The sequence below is a fragment of the Enoplosus armatus genome, chromosome 11 (genome assembly GCF_043641665.1).
Source record: "Enoplosus armatus isolate fEnoArm2 chromosome 11, fEnoArm2.hap1, whole genome shotgun sequence".
NCBI classification, from domain to species: Eukaryota; Metazoa; Chordata; class Actinopteri; order Centrarchiformes; family Enoplosidae; genus Enoplosus; species Enoplosus armatus.
The window spans coordinates 2,947,167-2,965,376 of NC_092190.1; the positions used below are offsets into that span (position 1 = coordinate 2,947,167).

Genomic DNA, 18,210 nt, shown 5'->3' on the forward strand with positions numbered 1-18,210 from the left:
CTCTCCAGAGACAAACACGTTATTATATTGAAGCGATAACGATTTGTTTTTTTTTTTTAAGGGGAACTCCACCCATTTCACACATCAAAGTCTGTTTGCGGGTCTTGGGAAGTACTACTGCATGTGTGGAAAAGGTTGTAGAAAGAGGGAGCGGTGAGAAGTCTGAGCGTCTGTCGGGTCTGAAGACTACAAGTTTGAAAATGAAAGAAATCCGTTGCTGCGGAGTCAGAAAGAAGTGAGCTGACCAGAGGCTACGTTAGCTGCTACTAGCATAACACACAATCTCTGACCAAACTGTCGCCTTGCATTGTGGGTAATGTAGACAGCAGGTTTTTGGCAAGGAAGAAGAATGTGTGGAATAAAAAAAGAAAATCTCTGGTTCTGCTGCATTGATTTTTATACTTTTTTTTACTGTTAAGTCGTGAGTCAGACAGGAGTGCAAATGCTAAATCGGTGGAGTACTCTCTTAGCGCTATGAAAGGGATACAGTTGCTTTTAAAAAGAGGACACAATGCTGTTGTATATATCTTAAATGTTAGTATTGTGCAAATTTGGGTTTCAACTAATTGTGATGCATGTTATTTTGCTTTGAAAGGGATCAAATGCACCGAAAGTATAGTTTAGTATATTCCAGTGACGTATAACTGTTCAGCTTTGACTCATACATGTTTTAAATGGATGTTTTTAGCGCCACAAGCTCCCCATCAGGGTTTGTTAAATGTCAGTATTAATAATCCAGCCTTTCCTTTTTTTTTTGGAGAGTTGTACATTTTGCTTCCTTTAATGTTTTTTTTTTTTATTGTATTAAACACTTATTTCCCATGGTCTGTGAGTCTTGTCCCATTAACAGCCTCCTCTGCAGCCTCATGACTCATTTTTGTCTTAATCCATCCTCACATGAACACAAGTGTCAAATTTCACACCACAGTTTGCTTAGAAACGCTGCTGCGACACTGAATAACATTAACATGTCCACACAACCGCCCGAATAATAGGTCTTTTTTATTAACAGACATCATGAAAATGTCAACAGTAACAAAATTTTAGTCGATTAAAAAAAAAAAAGTGGGTTGGATTGACAAGACTCCTCCCACAAAATAACTTAATGAGGGAGAGGGTAAAAGAAAAGGAGGTTGTGCTCAGATACTTTAATGTAGCTGATATTTCGTCATTCCTTGTATTTATTCGTCAAATGCTTAAAGCGGTAAAAACAAAAAAAACTGGCTTACAGCAGCACAGTCTCTGCCCATAACGTCACGGTTTGTGTCAAGGAAAGGGGAATATCAGGCACATTGTACACAGTATTAAAATGGGGGCATGTCACAAAGCAGGATCAGAGTTAGCCAACAAGCCTTCCTAAAGAAAGAGTATCTGACTGCTAGTACACGTACAAAGCTAGAGGTTAAGGTTTTCTTTGTTCACTACCACACAAGCCACACACCTACATTGTGTTTTAATAGCAATATTAAGTCAGCAGGCTAATTTAGTGATCCATCTTAATGGGACACCCCCCAAAAACAAAAACAAAAAAACAGGCTGGTAGGCAACACAAGCAAATAGAGAAACAGAAGCAGACACAAAAGAGTGAAGCACCATCAGAAAACATGATAGTGAATTAAGAGAGAGAGAGAAGGGGGGGGGGGGGTTATATACAGAGGGGAGGGAGGGTGGGGCTGTCAGTGTGTGTGCCTTTGTCAACAATACAGGTCACCATGATTACGTAGGTTTTTTGCAAATCCAGCTGCTTAAAGAAGATTAAAGGAAAAGGGGTTTTCCCTAAAGGAGTAGTGTGAGAGCAGAGCTGCAGTCAGAGACAGTCTGAATGGACAGAGGCATGGCTGCACTCTCCTTACTTCCTTTGAGATAGACACAGGTGACGAGGGTGGAGGGACATGGACAGTGTTACTAGACAGGAGCCTTAATACACTGTAGTGTGTATATTTATATATATATGTGTGTATATATATTTGTGTGTGTGTGTGTCCTGTATATGCGAGGTGCGTGAATGTGTCTCCTCTGTAATGTGTTGTGTTTTTACATGTGTGTGTGTCTCCCTTGTGGCAGCAGCTGTGTCTCAGGCCTCGCTCTCCCCGGCTGACGAGGTGTTCTGCACCTCCTCCTCCAGGATGGGCACGATCAGGTTGTCCTTGGACATCAGGTTGTACTTCATTACGAAGCGCGTGAACCGGTGACACAGGAACGTTTCATTCTGCACACACGAGACACGGCACAACAATGAGATTCTGCGTCCTCATTCTGAAGTGCCGTTTGTCATTTTAGCTCTCAGTTTAGCAACTTTGCCAATCAGTTCACGGCTTCTAGCGTAGGATCTAGTTTAGAAAGTTTACTGTAGGTGGGGCTATTATTAACCTGCATGAGAATTACACTCATTATAGTTTGAGTACGTTTGAATTTAAGAGAGTATCTTAAAAAAAAACAACAGGTGTATTTCAGGTGTATTTGGTTCATAGGATATATACAATGAAACCTACCTCATACTTGTCAAATATCTGGCGGTGATGGAAGTAGGCATGAGAGAATATCCTATAGATGCGACGACAGACAGAGCCCAGTTTGGCCACTGATGACTCCTTGATGCTCACCCTAGAACAACAAATCGAACAATAGGTGGGTTTCCATTTGAAGTTTGACGGGAGCTCTTTTAACTACGTCATCCTCTTTCGCTGGGTGTGTAATTAAACTAACACGTTCCCCACATCAACTTAAAAAAAAAAAAAAAAAGAGTCTGTTTAATCCACAGGTTTAAAAAGGAAGCTGACTGACCTGCTGGGGAAGTATTTGTTGCTATTGAGAAGACAGGCAGCTCCGTCCAGCGTGTGCCTGGTGTAATCAATGGCAGGGCACTGTGGACGCAGCAGCACAAAACACGTTTTATTTATTTTACCTCGGACGAATTCATCATGCTTATGGATTCATGCACGTGAAAGTAATGTAATCTCGACTCACCTCTTTGGGTGTCTTGTGGGCTGCACATAAAAAGATCCACTGCTCTGTGGCTGTCATCTGGGTGCAGGTGTCTGGATGGCACTCACTCTGCAGGAGGACAGACGAGCGTCACTACAGCTGCCGTTATATGTTGACACTGAGTCTACATGAACAAACCTGTAAACCCGATGTTTCATCGCTTTCATCAGCTATGACTGCCGTGTTTTAAATGGGAGATTTAACTCTCCAAAACAGGTCAACCAGCTCTTTTCCATTTAAAACCTTACATTGCATCTCATTCTCGTCTTTGACAAGACTCCTTAAATTTAAGCATCCTCAAATTACTATTTAAAAACCTGTCCGTATTGATCACTTACCTGCAGTTTAACGGCTAGTCCATTGAGCTCCAGGCAGAACTGCCTACAAAACAGGACAGAACCAGAGCACAGGTAAAAGAAACATGAGTGAGTAGATTGAACTACAATTTCTGCTTCAGCAACCAGGTGTTGGTCAAACTTTGAGATCACTTTATTAATAAGATTTAAACAAATGTATTGGGAAGGGGTCACAGGTTAGTTGAGGGCTGAGAGCGTCTATTATGCACCCCCCTCTCTCCCTCTCATAATCATCTATCCAACCCTTCCATAAACTGTCCTCATATTTTGGACAATATGTATGACAGCACCACTGAAACTTTCTGCAAGAAATCCACAAACCCTGGACATGAGTATCTGAAGGGTTCTCATATAATCTGTAACAAAATAATACACCTAAACCCATTTATGGTGATATTTGGTGAACCTTCAGCAGAACATAGCGTTACTTAATATCAGTCGAAAGAAGTAGCATTTGTTTCATAATTGCTTTAGGTGGAAGGCTGCCTGCTTTAAACAATGAATCAAGGAGGTCATAATGCGTCTTCCTGATCCTCTAATCTTTGCGGTACCCTCCCACACCCACATATTTATGACATAAAAGGTCCACTGAAATATGACAGGCAATAAAATATACGAATGAACTTGATGTCACTATCAACACGGGGAGTCTGCAATTGTCTAACTGCATTGTATTTTTTTGTATTTTTCTTTGTCGTTGCTGTTGTTTGTTGCCGTTTACACTGTTGTGTTGGATTGGGAAAAATGAATAAAGAAAGTGTTCAAAGAAAAACTTTAACATACCTGAGGTGCTCATACTTCCACACCCCCTCGTCCTGACCCTCCGGAGGCTCCAGGATTTTGTCGATATTGGAGCAATCTGATCTAATGTTCTGCTGAATGTACTGAAACAGAGCCATCAGACACACTTTAGTAGAGACCCTCGCTCAGCCACTGCAACATGATCAAACATCACCTTTATATACACTGGTAATCCACAATGCCCATGTTAACTGTAATTACTCTATTGTCAGGCTCCACACACAAGATAAATGTGATTTCCTGATCTTTAAAAGGCCCATTACAGTTAAAAGGATAGGTTCATATTTTTTTCAAGTCCATCTTAATGCAATTCTCACAAAACCAAGAGTGCACTGAAAGAGTTATTGGTCGCTGTAATCTTTCTGCCTCTCAGTACTGTCTGAAGGGATCCTAACACAATTACAATGTGAAAGATGGGAGACAAAATCCACAGTCCAAGTTCAGCTGAAGCTTCAGGATAAAATATTAAAATCTGTTCCACCTGATTTTATACGGCTAACACACTAACCCTAACCCAAATGTTAGCTTCTACATCACCTGCACTTTATGTAACATCAACCAGCAAAGTATTTCTTTTGCACCAAAAACACAACAAGAAAGAATATTTAGCTCGTTTTTTTTTTATTTGAAGTCTTAAGCAGAGAATCATGACCATTGTCAAATCTGGTCTAATAAAATAGAAGAAGAAAAGAGACTGCTATCGGAAGTGACACACCTCACGTATGGCAACGCTACTCTCTCACTGAATGAGGACTGCGAATGAGGATGTGTCCCTCATCGCTTTCTTTGGACTAGTGTTAGGACGGTATTTCTTCATGGCAAGTATGGGCAGGAGGACTGCAGCAGACATTCCTCCTGTTCCCTCACTGCACATTATCAGCACGTGAATATTGTGTTAGGACACACTTGAACAATGTCAACTCATCCATCGAGTGGTTCAATTTTAAATCGCCTTATTTGTGGCCGACTGAAATAAACAATGAATGCCTCTACTAGTTTGGCCATCATATTCACATTACTAATGATTGTTTATACTCAAAGATAATATCTCCAACCCCTTGTTTGGATTAAATATTGTGTAAAAGGATCTTCAGTCACATTTATCATAAATATCATCAAATAATCAAGGAATTGGTTAATTACTTTGTGATTTCATCAGTTCTGCCCAGCTCTTACCTCCACTCAAATGATAAGGCTGTAACACCATGCACTTCTGACAGTCTAAAAGGCCCCCCCCAACACACACACACACCCACACACCCACACACCATGACAACACACCTGTTGGACAGCCAGGGTGCTGTCCATCTCCTCAAATGATTCATCCGGCCAGTTGTAGAAATCCTATACATGGAGGGAGGATAATTTTAGTCTACACTCAAAGCGGACAAAGCTAGCCTTGTAGCATAAACAATGCTACATAGCTGTCAACTGACGTTAACTGGTGAGATTGAGGAAACCCTCTCGTTAAGTTACAACACATAATGACAAATGACGCAAAAAGAAGCTAACGTTAGCTAGCTGAAGTTTGACTTGTGGCTACAACAAAAGCTTTGCTGTGCGAGTTTTGCTGAGATAATACATTACTGTCAGAGTTAGCAGCAATTCGTTTTTCTACATTACTCACAGCTATGAAGCTAATCTGACGCTAGCTATTTAGATAACGTCAGCTGGGGTGCGACTGCTTCCTGCAAAGCAAACAGCTAACTAACCTGAGCATTTACGCTAGGTGGCAAGTTAGCCGCGGTTGTGTGTTCGTGGATCGTGTGTGAACTCCATTCACCAAATTGACTTCATGATTATTTCAGCAACAATGAGTATCACGCAGTTCTCCGAAATGTAGAGCAAAACCCACAGTCATTTAAGTTAACGTTAGTCCAGGAACTAGACGGCGCAACAGCTAACGTTAGCTAGCTGGCCATTTCCAGGTCAGGCCCTTCCTATATGTTGTCTACAACCAAGTTGTCGACAAAAGACGTGCAGTAAAACAACAGCACTCAAATGAGACAGCACTGCAGAGTCGTGCGGGCTTATTTGCAGTAATGTTGAGGTATTCCTGCGGGGAGGAAACGCACCTTTGCCTTGGTTCCAGGCCGATTCCTCCTGAGAACTGCAGTACCCTCCGCCATGACCATCTCGACAGAATACCCGGATGTTCGTCAGCCGCTGTGTTGTAGCGGCGGACTCGGATATGATCTGAACGCGGAGCGGCAGACTCAAATCTTCTTTTAGCCCAGGACTGTTTATGTTTAACTAGAGATACTTGTACTTTACCTGAGTATTTCCATTTACGCTCATCCATACTTGTACTGTGGAGCAGTGGCAGAGGAAGAATTAAGATCCTTTACTTGAGTTGAAGTACCACAAAAATACCAAACTGCAAAAAGTAAAAGTCCTGCGTTGAAAATGTTACTTAATTAAAAGTATTTAAGTATAATCAGGAAAAGGTACTTGAAGTGTTAAAAGTAAAAGTACTCAATGGAGGAAAATGTCCCCCGTGAGCTCATTTTATCTATATTATTATATTATTATTCAAAATTCTGATGACCCAGAGCCCAAGGTGACACCTTCACGATGCTTATTTTGTATTACAAATAAATTCATATTTAATTTTGAGAAGCTGGAACCATTAACTGTTTTTTTTTGTTCTTTGCATGAACAATCTGTTAATCGACTACTTGTTTCACCACTGGTGGAATGTAACTAACTAATTTACTCATGGACTGTACTTGTACTTTAGTTTTTCCATTTTCTTCTACTTGTTGTCATTATGTATTCTTTTTCTATTGTTGCAGGTATTATAAGTATTTGTTTTGTGTACATTTTTACTTATTTGAACAGTTTTTTTGTTTGTTTTTAATGAAACAAGGTACGTCTCTATGTGTGACAGAACTGTTCATTCATTGCACTTTACTCAACTAAACACACCACGGACTATGAAACTTTACTGTCTTTGTTGTTGTTTTGTGTCTTTTTCTAAATACATTTTATTTGTTCTTACTGTGTAAACCATCACACTGACAAAACACAATTTATTTCCCTTGTATACTATATATATAGTAGTGAAGTGAATAGTTGCATAGCTCCACCATTAAATACAGATCAGTATTAGTAATACTAATACATATATTACAGTATGAAAGCATTTCTACATACAATACAATTTGACATGTTAATAAATTAACACACATTTTTGCAAATCTGTTCATTTTAGAATAATTATTCTTTCTGTATACTTATACTTTTATAATATAGATTAGATTTGCCATATACATATTTATGACTCCAGGCCTTTACAGTACTTGTTTTTTTCTTTTACCTGTGTTTATCTTGAGCGTTCAGTACGTGAAAGCTACTTGGCAATAAACCAGTTTCTGATTCTTTCATTTACAAAAAAACCTTGAGTACTTTTACTAATGGAGTACTAGAATATAATTGGCAATATAACAAATTTAACTTAACCCATAAATCCTTATGTTAGCAATAAGATATTGTTTATGTCCTTTCTTAAAATTAAGAGAGACTAAGTGAGATCAAGTGGGGTTATCTTGCACTAAATCCCCAGATTTAACTAACAGCAGTGTCCAAGTAAACATGTTCAATTCACTGAAGATGGCCGTGAGATACAGTCAGACGCTACAGAAAAAGATAGTAAGTGAAGCTTGACTTTAGAATATCTAATCTCAAGCATACTGAGTATAAACTGATTGAAATGATTAGGCAAAAAGACAACAATCAACAGTTCACCTTTATTATTGTAACAAAATGTGATTAGAATTATTTACAATTGCAATAACATAGAAAAAAAAAAAGACATGAAAGAGGGAACTTAATTTCTTCTCTCCAGGGATGATGACGGGGACTTGACATGAACTACGGCAACAAAACTATGAAGACTCATTCGACGTATTTACCGAGAATATCTGCATCGCGGAACAGGAAATAGTCCTAGAGGATAGAAGAAGAAACACGATATTAACCCATGAAGGCACAAAAGGAAACAAATCTTAAGTAGTTCAGTTGAAAAGCAGACTGTACCGCACCTTGTTGTCCAGACTGACTTTAGTTCCACCGTACTCTGGTAGGAGTACTTTCTCTCCAACCTTCACACTGACTGGCATCACGTTCCCTTTCTAAAAAAAACAAAAAAGTCAAACAAATAGCAACTATAAAACCCCACATTCCTCACAGCAGCTGTATCTCTAATGCTTTTCCCTGAAAATATGGCAGGGAATAGGTCAATCACCTGATTGACAGAGCCAGGTCCCACTGCCATGACTGTGGCCTGCAGCACTTTGCCTTGAGACTTCTCTGGCAGCATGATGCCCCCCTTCGTTACGGTCTCTGCAGTGAAGCGCTCCACCAGCACCCGGTCGAACAAGGGAAGGAATTTTCTGAAGGCCTGTAAGTGACCACAAAGAGAGGAAGTTAGCACATAAGATCAACTACCACCAAAACCACATTTTACTTTTGTTACACCACAGAATAAAGCCTTGATATTTGCTGTAAGAACCAAATTATACCACAAGGGGGCCATCTAGAGTCAGAGCTTGTGTTACACAAAACCCAAAGACAGTGGGTTTTGTAACACAAGAAAACTCCCCCCTCCACTGACATCATAGTGGGTTTCACAACATCTGAAGGCACAAACTGAGAAAACAGAATCTCTATATGATTCAATGTAGCACAATAGCAAGGCCTACAGTATGACAACTCATCGACAGTAAAAAAGGCACAAGCTCAGGGTTTAGTTAAAATGTTTTAAACACAAAAATCTTCCTGTTTAAATACAGGAATGATTAATCAACAGTTATGGCTGGGAGGAAAGTAAATAGAGGAGGAGGAGGGTGAGGCTACAGAGAGCTTAATTAAAGACAACGTCTAAACAATAAATGAGCAGCTCTGTCACAGAGTTCGCCTTTGTGGAGTCAATTATTGCCAAACTCAGTGTAATGAAAGTCAACATTTCTTCATTATGTCAAATATTTCAGGCTGAAGGTCTGAAGTTACAAGCAGCAGCCGAGTGAGGAAGGACAGCACCTTCATGGGATTTAAAACACCAGCTGCCAGCAGTCTGATTACAGCAGATGTACCAGTGACCTTGGGCTGAAGGTTGCTTGGGAAAGAGGTGGTGGGAGTTAAAAGGGGGGGGGGGGGGGGGCAGGTCCCCGTTTGTTGACTGATCAGGTTCAAGAGGTGGAGTTACTTATTCATTGTGGCTGTTTTAACCCGGGGCAGCGAAGGACAAGGACTGCTGATGAAACACTTTAATAACTTAGAGGCATCTTACAATTTTAGGGAGTCAGTTGCAAACAAACACTAAGCTATGACAACAGCCTTGAGTGGCGATGTCCTCCAGGTTTCAAACACTAAAGATAACACTCAAGGCCAGTTGGTTCAGTTTTCCCAGAAGGTTCTCTCTGCAGGACTTCATGGAGGTGGTACAAGTTGCACAAGATGGTTATGATTAACCACACATTTTCTAACTGTAAGCTGCATGAACTGTTCTCAAACTGCGTTTTTTTTCTGATATACTGTTCACCCCATTTTTATCAATGAAGGTTAATACCGCTCAGTGTAGCTACAAACTCCAAAATCAGTTTGACAACATTATAATGTTCATAAGAGGGTGGGATTTATTGCAAGGCGGTTTTTGAAGTTTTGGCTAGATATACCTAATAAACTGGCAACTTTTGAGTCATGTTTTAATTCATATAATATTCTGATATCTACTACTACAAGTGCTTAGTGCAAGAGTCCAATTCTCCACAAGACCACTGCGAAATTAGATTATTCTGGATATTATACAAATCTATTAATGCATTAATTATCTACAGTTTGTTAGCAACAGAGATGAACAGAGTAATAACACAAATACGTTGCTAGAAAAGACTATTTTTGCTGCTATGTTAAAAGGGTTTGCTCTGATCTTACATATGCTGTGCAGGGGATAGGTCATGAGGTCAGAGTCTACGTAGCGGAAGCCGGAAGTGGTTTATACGCGCATGTAATTCATAATGTTCACTGACCAAGGGCACGCATAGTGCAAGATGACAGATTGATCTAACAGACAGGTAACAATAAGACAGTTTTAAAGATAATAGCACCAAACTGGGAGTGCATACCGGTCCGTCTATGGACCACAGACACTTCATTCATCCACATGTGACTGCTGCAGTGATGAATGTCAGGATCGGTTAGCTTCAAGATTAACTTCTCTGCACATCTGTCGGAGCCCAGATATCCGTGTGATGATAGAAAACCAACTACTACTCAGCTGATTAGCTAACTAACAGTACGTTTATAGCTGCACCTGCAGGTTTAACGTTAGCACAGATAAAACACCTCCTATAACGGTCTCTACAGGGTATGATAAGATAAAAATACATGTGTTTTAGCAAGTGTCCACTTCTGATTCGGCTTCTCGACTGCTTGACCTTGTGAATCGACGTTAAAGGTAGCTAACATAACATTAGCTGCTACCGATAAATTAGCAGCCATGTGACGCCCGATAAATGATCCGCTGGCTGTCTATAAACTCTGTGGTTTTCATCCGAAATACCGACGGCTGTTAAACAAAGTGTCTTACCATTTCTGGATGTGTGAGAGGTCTGAGAGTCGACGTGAGGCTGCACCCCGGTTTCTTAGTGAGCGTGGATCTGACACACTGAAGGGGAATCTCTCCACGTGAGGAAATATCCAGAAGGATTCTGCGCATGCGTACTACTTGCCCTGAACTTGACTGCCGATTCTTTACCTAACAGAACATTCTAGCACATCTAAAGAAAAGAGAAAAACACAAGTTTCCAATTATACAAATTATTCAAATAGACATAGATATAAACTTGACGATTTCTCCCGTGTTCATACATTATAAGTCGGTGCAATGTTGCACAATGTCAACTTTGACCTTTATTTTTTTCCTCCAATGGCACACGCGAAAATTCTAGAAACGTCTGCCCGGGAACGAGCACTGACATATATTCAGAATTATAAAATCCTAAACGCTAATGTGTACATATAACTTACGACGCCATGGTATAGATATATATATAGTTCTGTGTAGCTTGTGAGCTTATTTAATTAGAAACATTAATATAAACCCGATATTTAAACGAGTTTGTCGTTATTCATAGTCCGGGGCGTGCCGGTAAATTACCCGGATGTGATAGGCCATGTGCAGTCCCATCTCAGTACTTTACTTGCACCATACCGCTGTCCTTTCGTCCAGTCGTCATATCATTCCGTCTTGTAGACGTGCACCTTGTAGCAGCTACTTTACCTCACAAGTAAGTGTTGACATTTTATGAAGTCTTTAACGCTATGCAGCTAACATTACAGGCTATACGCTAGCTTTTTTTTTTTATAGTAGACTTTGTACTAGCAAAGAGGGAACACCTTTCAGCAATGCTAGCTTAAATTACTCCTAGCTAAGAGATTTTTCTTCGTAACTGCAAGGACATATATGCTGAAATGTCACTACACGCTTAAGCTAGCTGGCGAACCGTCCATGTAAGAGCCATTTAAATCGTATTCGGACATTTAATTATATTTATTCAGGAATGTCGTGTCTCGTGTCTGACTGATGAAACCTTCCCTTATTGGAGGCACACTCTGCCAGAGTGCTGTGTGCAACTTGAATGACAATGCAGGAAGAGGCTTAACAGGAATTTGTCGTCAGTTACACAATTGTTAAGCAATTATTGATCAGAGGGTTGCTGGCAACGTGATGGTCACTCGTTACGCTGAGCTGGGATGGTGAGGCAGTTCCGCACATGCTTTTACAATTTGACCTTGTGACGCACGACCTGAAGAGCACACGTGGGGGGGAACCAGGAACTGGTTTGGGGGATACATTTCATAATCCAGTCACGACCAAGGCCAATGCGATTAGATTTAAGATCAATGTTCAAGTAGAAAGAAAGGTGATCGGGATTTGCAAAGAAACTGAATCCAACGTTGACCGTTTTTCCTGAGGAAACATGGCCGCATGCAATTTATCTTCTGTAATATTTACCATATGGGAGTTCTCGTCGATTGTTAAAATCATTTAACCCTTTTTAGATGTTTATGAAGCAAACATCCTCTTGTTCCAGCTTCTCAAATGTAAGAATTCGCTCCCATTTGTTTTATTTTAGTGTCAATTTAATAGCTTTAGGATTCGGACTGTTGGAGACAATCAATCAATATGAAGATGGCCCTTTGGAATTGAATTGTGAAGGCCATTTCCACCCATTGTCTGACATTTTAAAAGATGAAACGATCCATTCAATTCTGTTCATTGTTAGTTGCAGCCCTAATTGGGATTTAAAGTACTTAGGTAGTTAAAGCACATTAGTAGCATTTAAAACCAGTCCACATGGATTTGGTATTAATCTTTTGTGGTGGTGTGAAAGCATATCCATCCCCTGATACACCTGCAAACATTTGCTCTGCTGTGACACGTTCTTCTGGTTACAATTGAATCAATTTGTAGAAGGTGACTTGGAGAACTCTGAAAATGATTGACCATCCCCATCCCATATGTGGATGTTCATTCATTCACTCATGACACGTCATACCACTAGTGACCACTAGGGGCACAGTTAACCTTTGTAACAGATAATCTGTCCTCCTGTTATAGCTGTGTGTGTGGGGGTGGGGGGGTGGGGTGTAAGGATTTGGAGAATAATTATTTAGTTGAACTTTGGCTCCACTCATCACATGGTGAACACTTATTATTATTATTATTATTATACAGCTACACAATAATTTTGCAGATTTAATTGAACACCTCTGGTTCATCACAGTGATCATTAACGGAAGATGTGTTCTCAGACATGTTGCATAAATTTACTACTTTTTTTTCCCCCATAGAGATGTTTCGCTTACCAACAGTCATGAGGCAGGTGAGGCCTGTGTGCAGGGCGCTGGCTCCTCACCTCACACGAGCCTATGCTAAGGATGTCAAGTTCGGAGCCGATGCTCGTGCCCTCATGCTGCAGGGAGTCGACCTGCTGGCTGATGCTGTGGCCGTCACCATGGGCCCAAAGGTACGAGGTTCTGATATGTTGTAGTGAATCCACTTGACTCACTTTTACTCATTTGGTATTAACCCAAGATGTAATTCAGAATGTTACAGACCGTTTATCTCACCACTATGTGTCTCTGTTCCAGGGTCGCACTGTCATCATTGAGCAGAGCTGGGGCAGCCCCAAGGTCACCAAGGACGGTGTGACAGTGGCCAAGAGCATCGACCTGAAGGACAGGTACAAGAACATCGGCGCCAAGCTGGTGCAGGATGTGGCCAACAACACCAACGAGGAGGCCGGTGACGGCACCACCACCGCCACAGTGCTGGCTCGTGCCATTGCCAAGGAGGGCTTCGACACCATCAGCAAAGGCGCCAACCCCGTTGAGATCCGCCGTGGAGTCATGACGGCCGTAGAAACCGTCATCAATGAGCTGAAAAATCTCTCCAAACCAGTCACAACCCCTGAGGAGATCGCACAGGTAAACACGATTTGTAGAGAATTCATAGGAGTGACAAGAAGCAACATAACATCTTGAATTTGTAATTAAATTCTTCAATAATGTTTTTTTTTTTTTAAAGGTTGCTACTATCTCAGCCAATGGAGACGTGGAGATTGGTAACATCATATCGAATGCCATGAAGAAAGTTGGCCGCAAGGGAGTCATCACTGTCAAGGTTAGTGTCAGAATATCACAGAAGAAGACTTATTTACTGCTCTAATCTTAATTTTAAAACTTGTAAATGGTCTGTTCTGTCTGAGAAAAGTAATAATCAATACATGCTTCACATCTCAGGATGGGAAGACTCTGCATGATGAGCTGGAGATCATCGAGGGTATGAAGTTCGACCGGGGTTACATCTCCCCTTACTTCATCAACACTGCCAAAGGTAAGGCGGCTCATGCTGGCTAGTATAACTTCACCTGTACATGAAGCTGGACTTGTCTATTAAACACTTCCTGTCCTCATATTTGCCTGTATAGAAACCCCTAAATACTTAAATATATGATCTCTGTTTCAGGCCAGAAGTGTGAGTTCCAGGATGCCTACCTGCTGCTGAGCGAGAAGAAGATCTCCAGTGTCCAGAGCATCGTGCCAGCCCTGGAGATCGCCAACCAGCACCGCAAACCACTGGTTATTGTGGCTGAGGATGTGGACGGAGAGGCCCTCAGCACCCTGGTTCTTAACAGGTATGCCATGTTTGTTTCCTGATCCCACTTCAACCAGCTTGTGTAGCTTGAAAAGATTAGCCACATGACGGACCATGTTACACTGAAAAGAGAGCAAGAACTAAAAGTAGTGAATTTAACACCTTTTAATCTGCAGACTCAAGGTCGGGCTTCAGGTGGTAGCTGTCAAAGCTCCAGGCTTCGGAGACAACAGGAAGAATCAGCTGAGGGACATGGCCGTCGCCACCGGAGGCACTGTGAGTCCACTTTCAGTGTCAAGTAGCCGATCATTTCTATGCTAATTTATATCAACCTCAAGTTAGAGGACATGAAGACATATATGTTTTAAAGTATTTATCTTGTCCTTTCTCCAGGTGTTTGGAGACGAGGCTGTGGGCCTGGCTCTCGAGGACATCCAGGCTCACGACTTTGGAAAGGTTGGTGAGGTTCAGATTACCAAAGACGATACGTTGCTGCTGAAGGGAGGCGGCAGCCCAGCCGAAGTCGATAAACGGGCAGCGGAGATCGTTGAGCAGCTGGAGAACACCACCAGTGACTACGAGAAGGAGAAACTCAACGAGCGGCTGGCCAAGCTGTCCGATGGAGTGGCTGTACTCAAGGTACGTCTCCAACAGAAATACAGACTGACTGTATTCATTGCTGATCATACTTTTTGTCGTAGAAGCACAAAGTTGTGATGAATCCTCTCAATGTTCAGATCGGGGGAACAAGCGATGTGGAGGTGAACGAGAAGAAGGACCGCGTGACGGATGCTCTGAACGCCACTCGGGCAGCTGTGGAGGAGGGTATCGTACCAGGTGGAGGCTGCGCCCTGCTGCGCTGCATCCCATCGCTTGATACCATCAAAGCTGTCAACGCTGACCAGAAGATCGGTTAGTAATGCACACGCAAAGCCTCTAATGTACTAAAACTATATGATGTAATATTTATTGAATCTGGAACACAATTAAAGGTGGAATCTTTTTAAAGAGATTTCAACTCTAAAACACTGTAAACTACTAGCTTACAGGTAGTAGTAGTAGTCCAAGCACATTCACTGTGGCTGGAGATGCTCTCTATTCTTTTATTTGGTGACTGTACCAGAGGTCAACGAGGCAGCCGCCTTTCCAACATAATTTCAGTTTTGTGTAGAAAGTGACTGATTTTGAACCTGTCCGTCCTCGTTCCAAACAGGCGTGGACATCATCAGACGGGCGCTGCGTATCCCTGCCATGACCATCGCTAAGAATGCGGGTGTTGAGGGTTCTCTGGTCGTGGAGAAGATCCTGCAGGGATCCGCTGAGCTCGGCTATGACGCCATGCAGGGAGAGTACGTCAACATGGTGGAGAAGGGCATCATCGACCCCACCAAGGTACAGTGCTCATTCGCTCATTCATTTTAGATGTGTAGAGTAGTAGCAGGAAAAAAAATGATAAGAGGCAGATTTACTAAACTGTATTCTACTGACCAGTAATGACCCGAACAGATCACGCTGGATCAGATCTAAACCGGGTCAATACTGCCTCTTAGTGGCTGAGAAAGGGCGTCACATGTACAGATTGTAAAGTCCTTATTTTAAATGCATGACTTGATTTGTGATATTTGGTTATATAAATCAAATTGACCAAATTACAAGTGTTTTTGACATGAAAGTGATAGTTTTCCCATTAATGCTCATTTCTTCATTGATCCTCATGATTTGAAAATATAGGTTAGCATGATGTGACAAACAAGCCTGTGGTCCCTTGAACAAAACGGTTCATATGAAATGATGCTGAGGATTGAGTTTTGAAGGAAAGGAGATACAGAACATAATTAGGGCTGCAACTAACAACCATTTTCATTATCGGTTAATCTGCCTATTTTATCATTTATTATAATCGCTCGGTCTATAAAGCTTTAGTGACAGCGAGAAGTGTCTGTTTCCAGCCTCTCAGATGTGAGGAAACTGAATATCTTTGTGTTTTGGACTGTTGGTCAGACAAAATGAGACATTTAAAGACGTCACTGTGGGCTCTTTTCACTCTTTTATAGACTAAACGAGTAATTGATTTCATGTAATAAGACAGATTAGTGGAAGAGGACAATGATCATAACCTGCAGCTTGGCTATATGTGAAAGTGTCCGTCACCCCAGACCTTCCTCCCTACACACAGAATCGCATACTACAGTTCCATGTGTTGCAGTGGATGTAGTTTCCCATGCAAGACACACGCTGTAACCTCTTATCCCCCCCCCCCCCCCCCCTGCAGGTGGTGAGGACGGCCCTGTTGGACGCTGCAGGAGTCGCGTCCCTGCTGTCCACTGCCGAGGCCGTCGTCACAGAGATACCCAAGGAGGAGAAAGACATGCCAGGAGGAGGCATGGGCGGCATGGGGGGCATGGGCGGTATGGGCGGCATGGGAGGAGGCATGGGTTTCTAAGCCGATCCTCCTGACTCGCTGTACAGACTAATAGGCAGAGTGGTGCTGACGGTGGCTGAGGAGCAAAACACAAAGATACCCTCCTCCACCAGACTCTGCCCCACACTGACAGACTTGACTGGACATGAGTGTGTTGGAGCTGCAAATGTTTGATGATGACCCCCCCCCACCCTTCCCGCCTGACTCTGCCTCTTTGGTTTCTGGAGGAGCCAGCCTCGCCTGACTCTGCGCACCCCCCCCCCCCCCCCCATCCCTTTCACCACAGTATGGGGGCCCAGTTGCCACACCAGAATCCCCCCTTCTGTTTAATCAACCATCAACATCTGCACACAACTCATGTAAAACACTCATCAGAAAGAAGAAAGCTTATACAGGTTTGATCTCTGTAAGAGGTAGTAACGTGGTCTAAGAAGAAACTAACATAGTACACGTACTGATGAAGCTCTGCACGGCCACAAAGAGAGCAGAGCTTCAACCAGAAAAGATGCCCAGCCTGGATCGTGTCCCTGTCCTTTATCTTTGTCATAGTATTTTGTTAATTGTTTTTTATATATATATATGTATCTGTCATGTTTTATTTTTTCCCCCAGCTAACATTATGTGGGTTAAAATCTGTCATTTGATTTAATTAAACCAATTTTCTTACAGAGCTTCGAGCATTTTCTGTCTCTGCAGTGACGTGACACTTGTTCCCCCCCGTACGTGATCACAATTGGATGAAGAGTGCCTAAATTGCCAGAGTATCACCTGGGGCCTGTTTTATAAAACAATGTAAAATTGAAATAATGTTTACACAGACGTCTGGCGCTTTGGAGTCTTTGGGAGTCATTTTCATGCATGCAGCATTGTGACGTATGTAGCAGCATTTATGTCGTTGATGATCTTCATAGAGTCTGCTGAATATTGATTTCACAATAGGTGGCTGATTGTAGTGAGAGGGGAGGAGTCTGGGGGGGGGGGGGGGGGGGGGGTGGGGCTCCAGTTACAAACCAATCAAGGTTACAAAGTCTAAATGTGAAAACCTGTGGTGTCCTCGTGCAGTTAAACATTGACCTTCACTTGTGTGACTCGGCTCGTACGCTCTGCTTTAACTACAAGACGACTAAACCGTTACATTAAACTAAAACACACAGTGGGTGGTGGTTCTTTTCCACCACATTATTCCTTTGCAAGGTGGCAAACGGCAGCGATCAACTTGTGTTTTGTACAATGTAGGCGATGATTAATGGTGATTTTCTTTTCTTTTTTTTATTTAATAAATTCAATTGTTCAGATTTGTTGGGTTTTTTCTTTTCTTTTTAAACCTCTGTCTTCCCCCGAGGAGGATTTAGTTCCCACTTCGGTTTTATTTTCCCTACCACGTTCAAAGTTCATTCTGAACCTTGGAAACAGCAGTTGAGAAAATAATAACTCCACAAGGTCCATTTAGTGTTCTGGAGCTTTCAATCATACATGATCATCAG

The 18,210-nt window shown here is 41.9% G+C and overlaps 3 protein-coding genes across 4 annotated transcripts; 1 reads left to right on the forward strand and 2 right to left on the reverse strand.

Annotated features, from left to right (window-relative positions):
* Positions 1–984: 984 nt before the first annotated feature.
* mob4 (MOB family member 4, phocein) lies at positions 985–6,277 on the reverse strand. Of its 2 annotated transcripts, XM_070914670.1 has the most exons (8): positions 6,218–6,277; positions 5,424–5,486; positions 4,125–4,225; positions 3,324–3,366; positions 2,968–3,054; positions 2,785–2,864; positions 2,493–2,604; positions 985–2,209 (listed from the first exon to the last, which is right to left on the reverse strand). In XM_070914670.1, the coding sequence occupies exons 1-8, from the start codon at positions 6,275–6,277 to the stop codon at positions 2,075–2,077; spliced, it is 681 nt and encodes a 226-aa protein (XP_070770771.1). In that variant the 3' UTR covers positions 985–2,074. The 2 variants fall into 2 exon arrangements, with proteins under 2 accessions (XP_070770771.1, XP_070770773.1); XM_070914672.1 differs by lacking the exon at positions 5,424–5,486.
* A 1,612-nt stretch (positions 6,278–7,889) lies between these two features.
* hspe1 (heat shock 10 protein 1) lies at positions 7,890–10,834 on the reverse strand. Its single transcript, XM_070914673.1, has 4 exons — positions 10,732–10,834; positions 8,389–8,544; positions 8,186–8,275; positions 7,890–8,090 (listed from the first exon to the last, which is right to left on the reverse strand). Exons 1-4 carry the CDS (start codon positions 10,732–10,734, stop codon positions 8,040–8,042), a joined length of 300 nt encoding a protein of 99 aa, XP_070770774.1. The 5' UTR covers positions 10,735–10,834; the 3' UTR covers positions 7,890–8,039.
* Positions 10,835–13,000: 2,166 nt separating this feature from the next.
* hspd1 (heat shock 60 protein 1) lies at positions 13,001–17,694 on the forward strand. Its single transcript, XM_070914197.1, has 10 exons — positions 13,001–13,174; positions 13,299–13,634; positions 13,735–13,830; positions 13,950–14,043; positions 14,176–14,344; positions 14,481–14,580; positions 14,698–14,943; positions 15,042–15,216; positions 15,518–15,696; positions 16,577–17,694. Exons 1-10 carry the CDS (start codon positions 13,001–13,003, stop codon positions 16,745–16,747), a joined length of 1,740 nt encoding a protein of 579 aa, XP_070770298.1. The 3' UTR covers positions 16,748–17,694.
* The last annotated feature ends 516 nt before the right edge of the window (positions 17,695–18,210 follow it).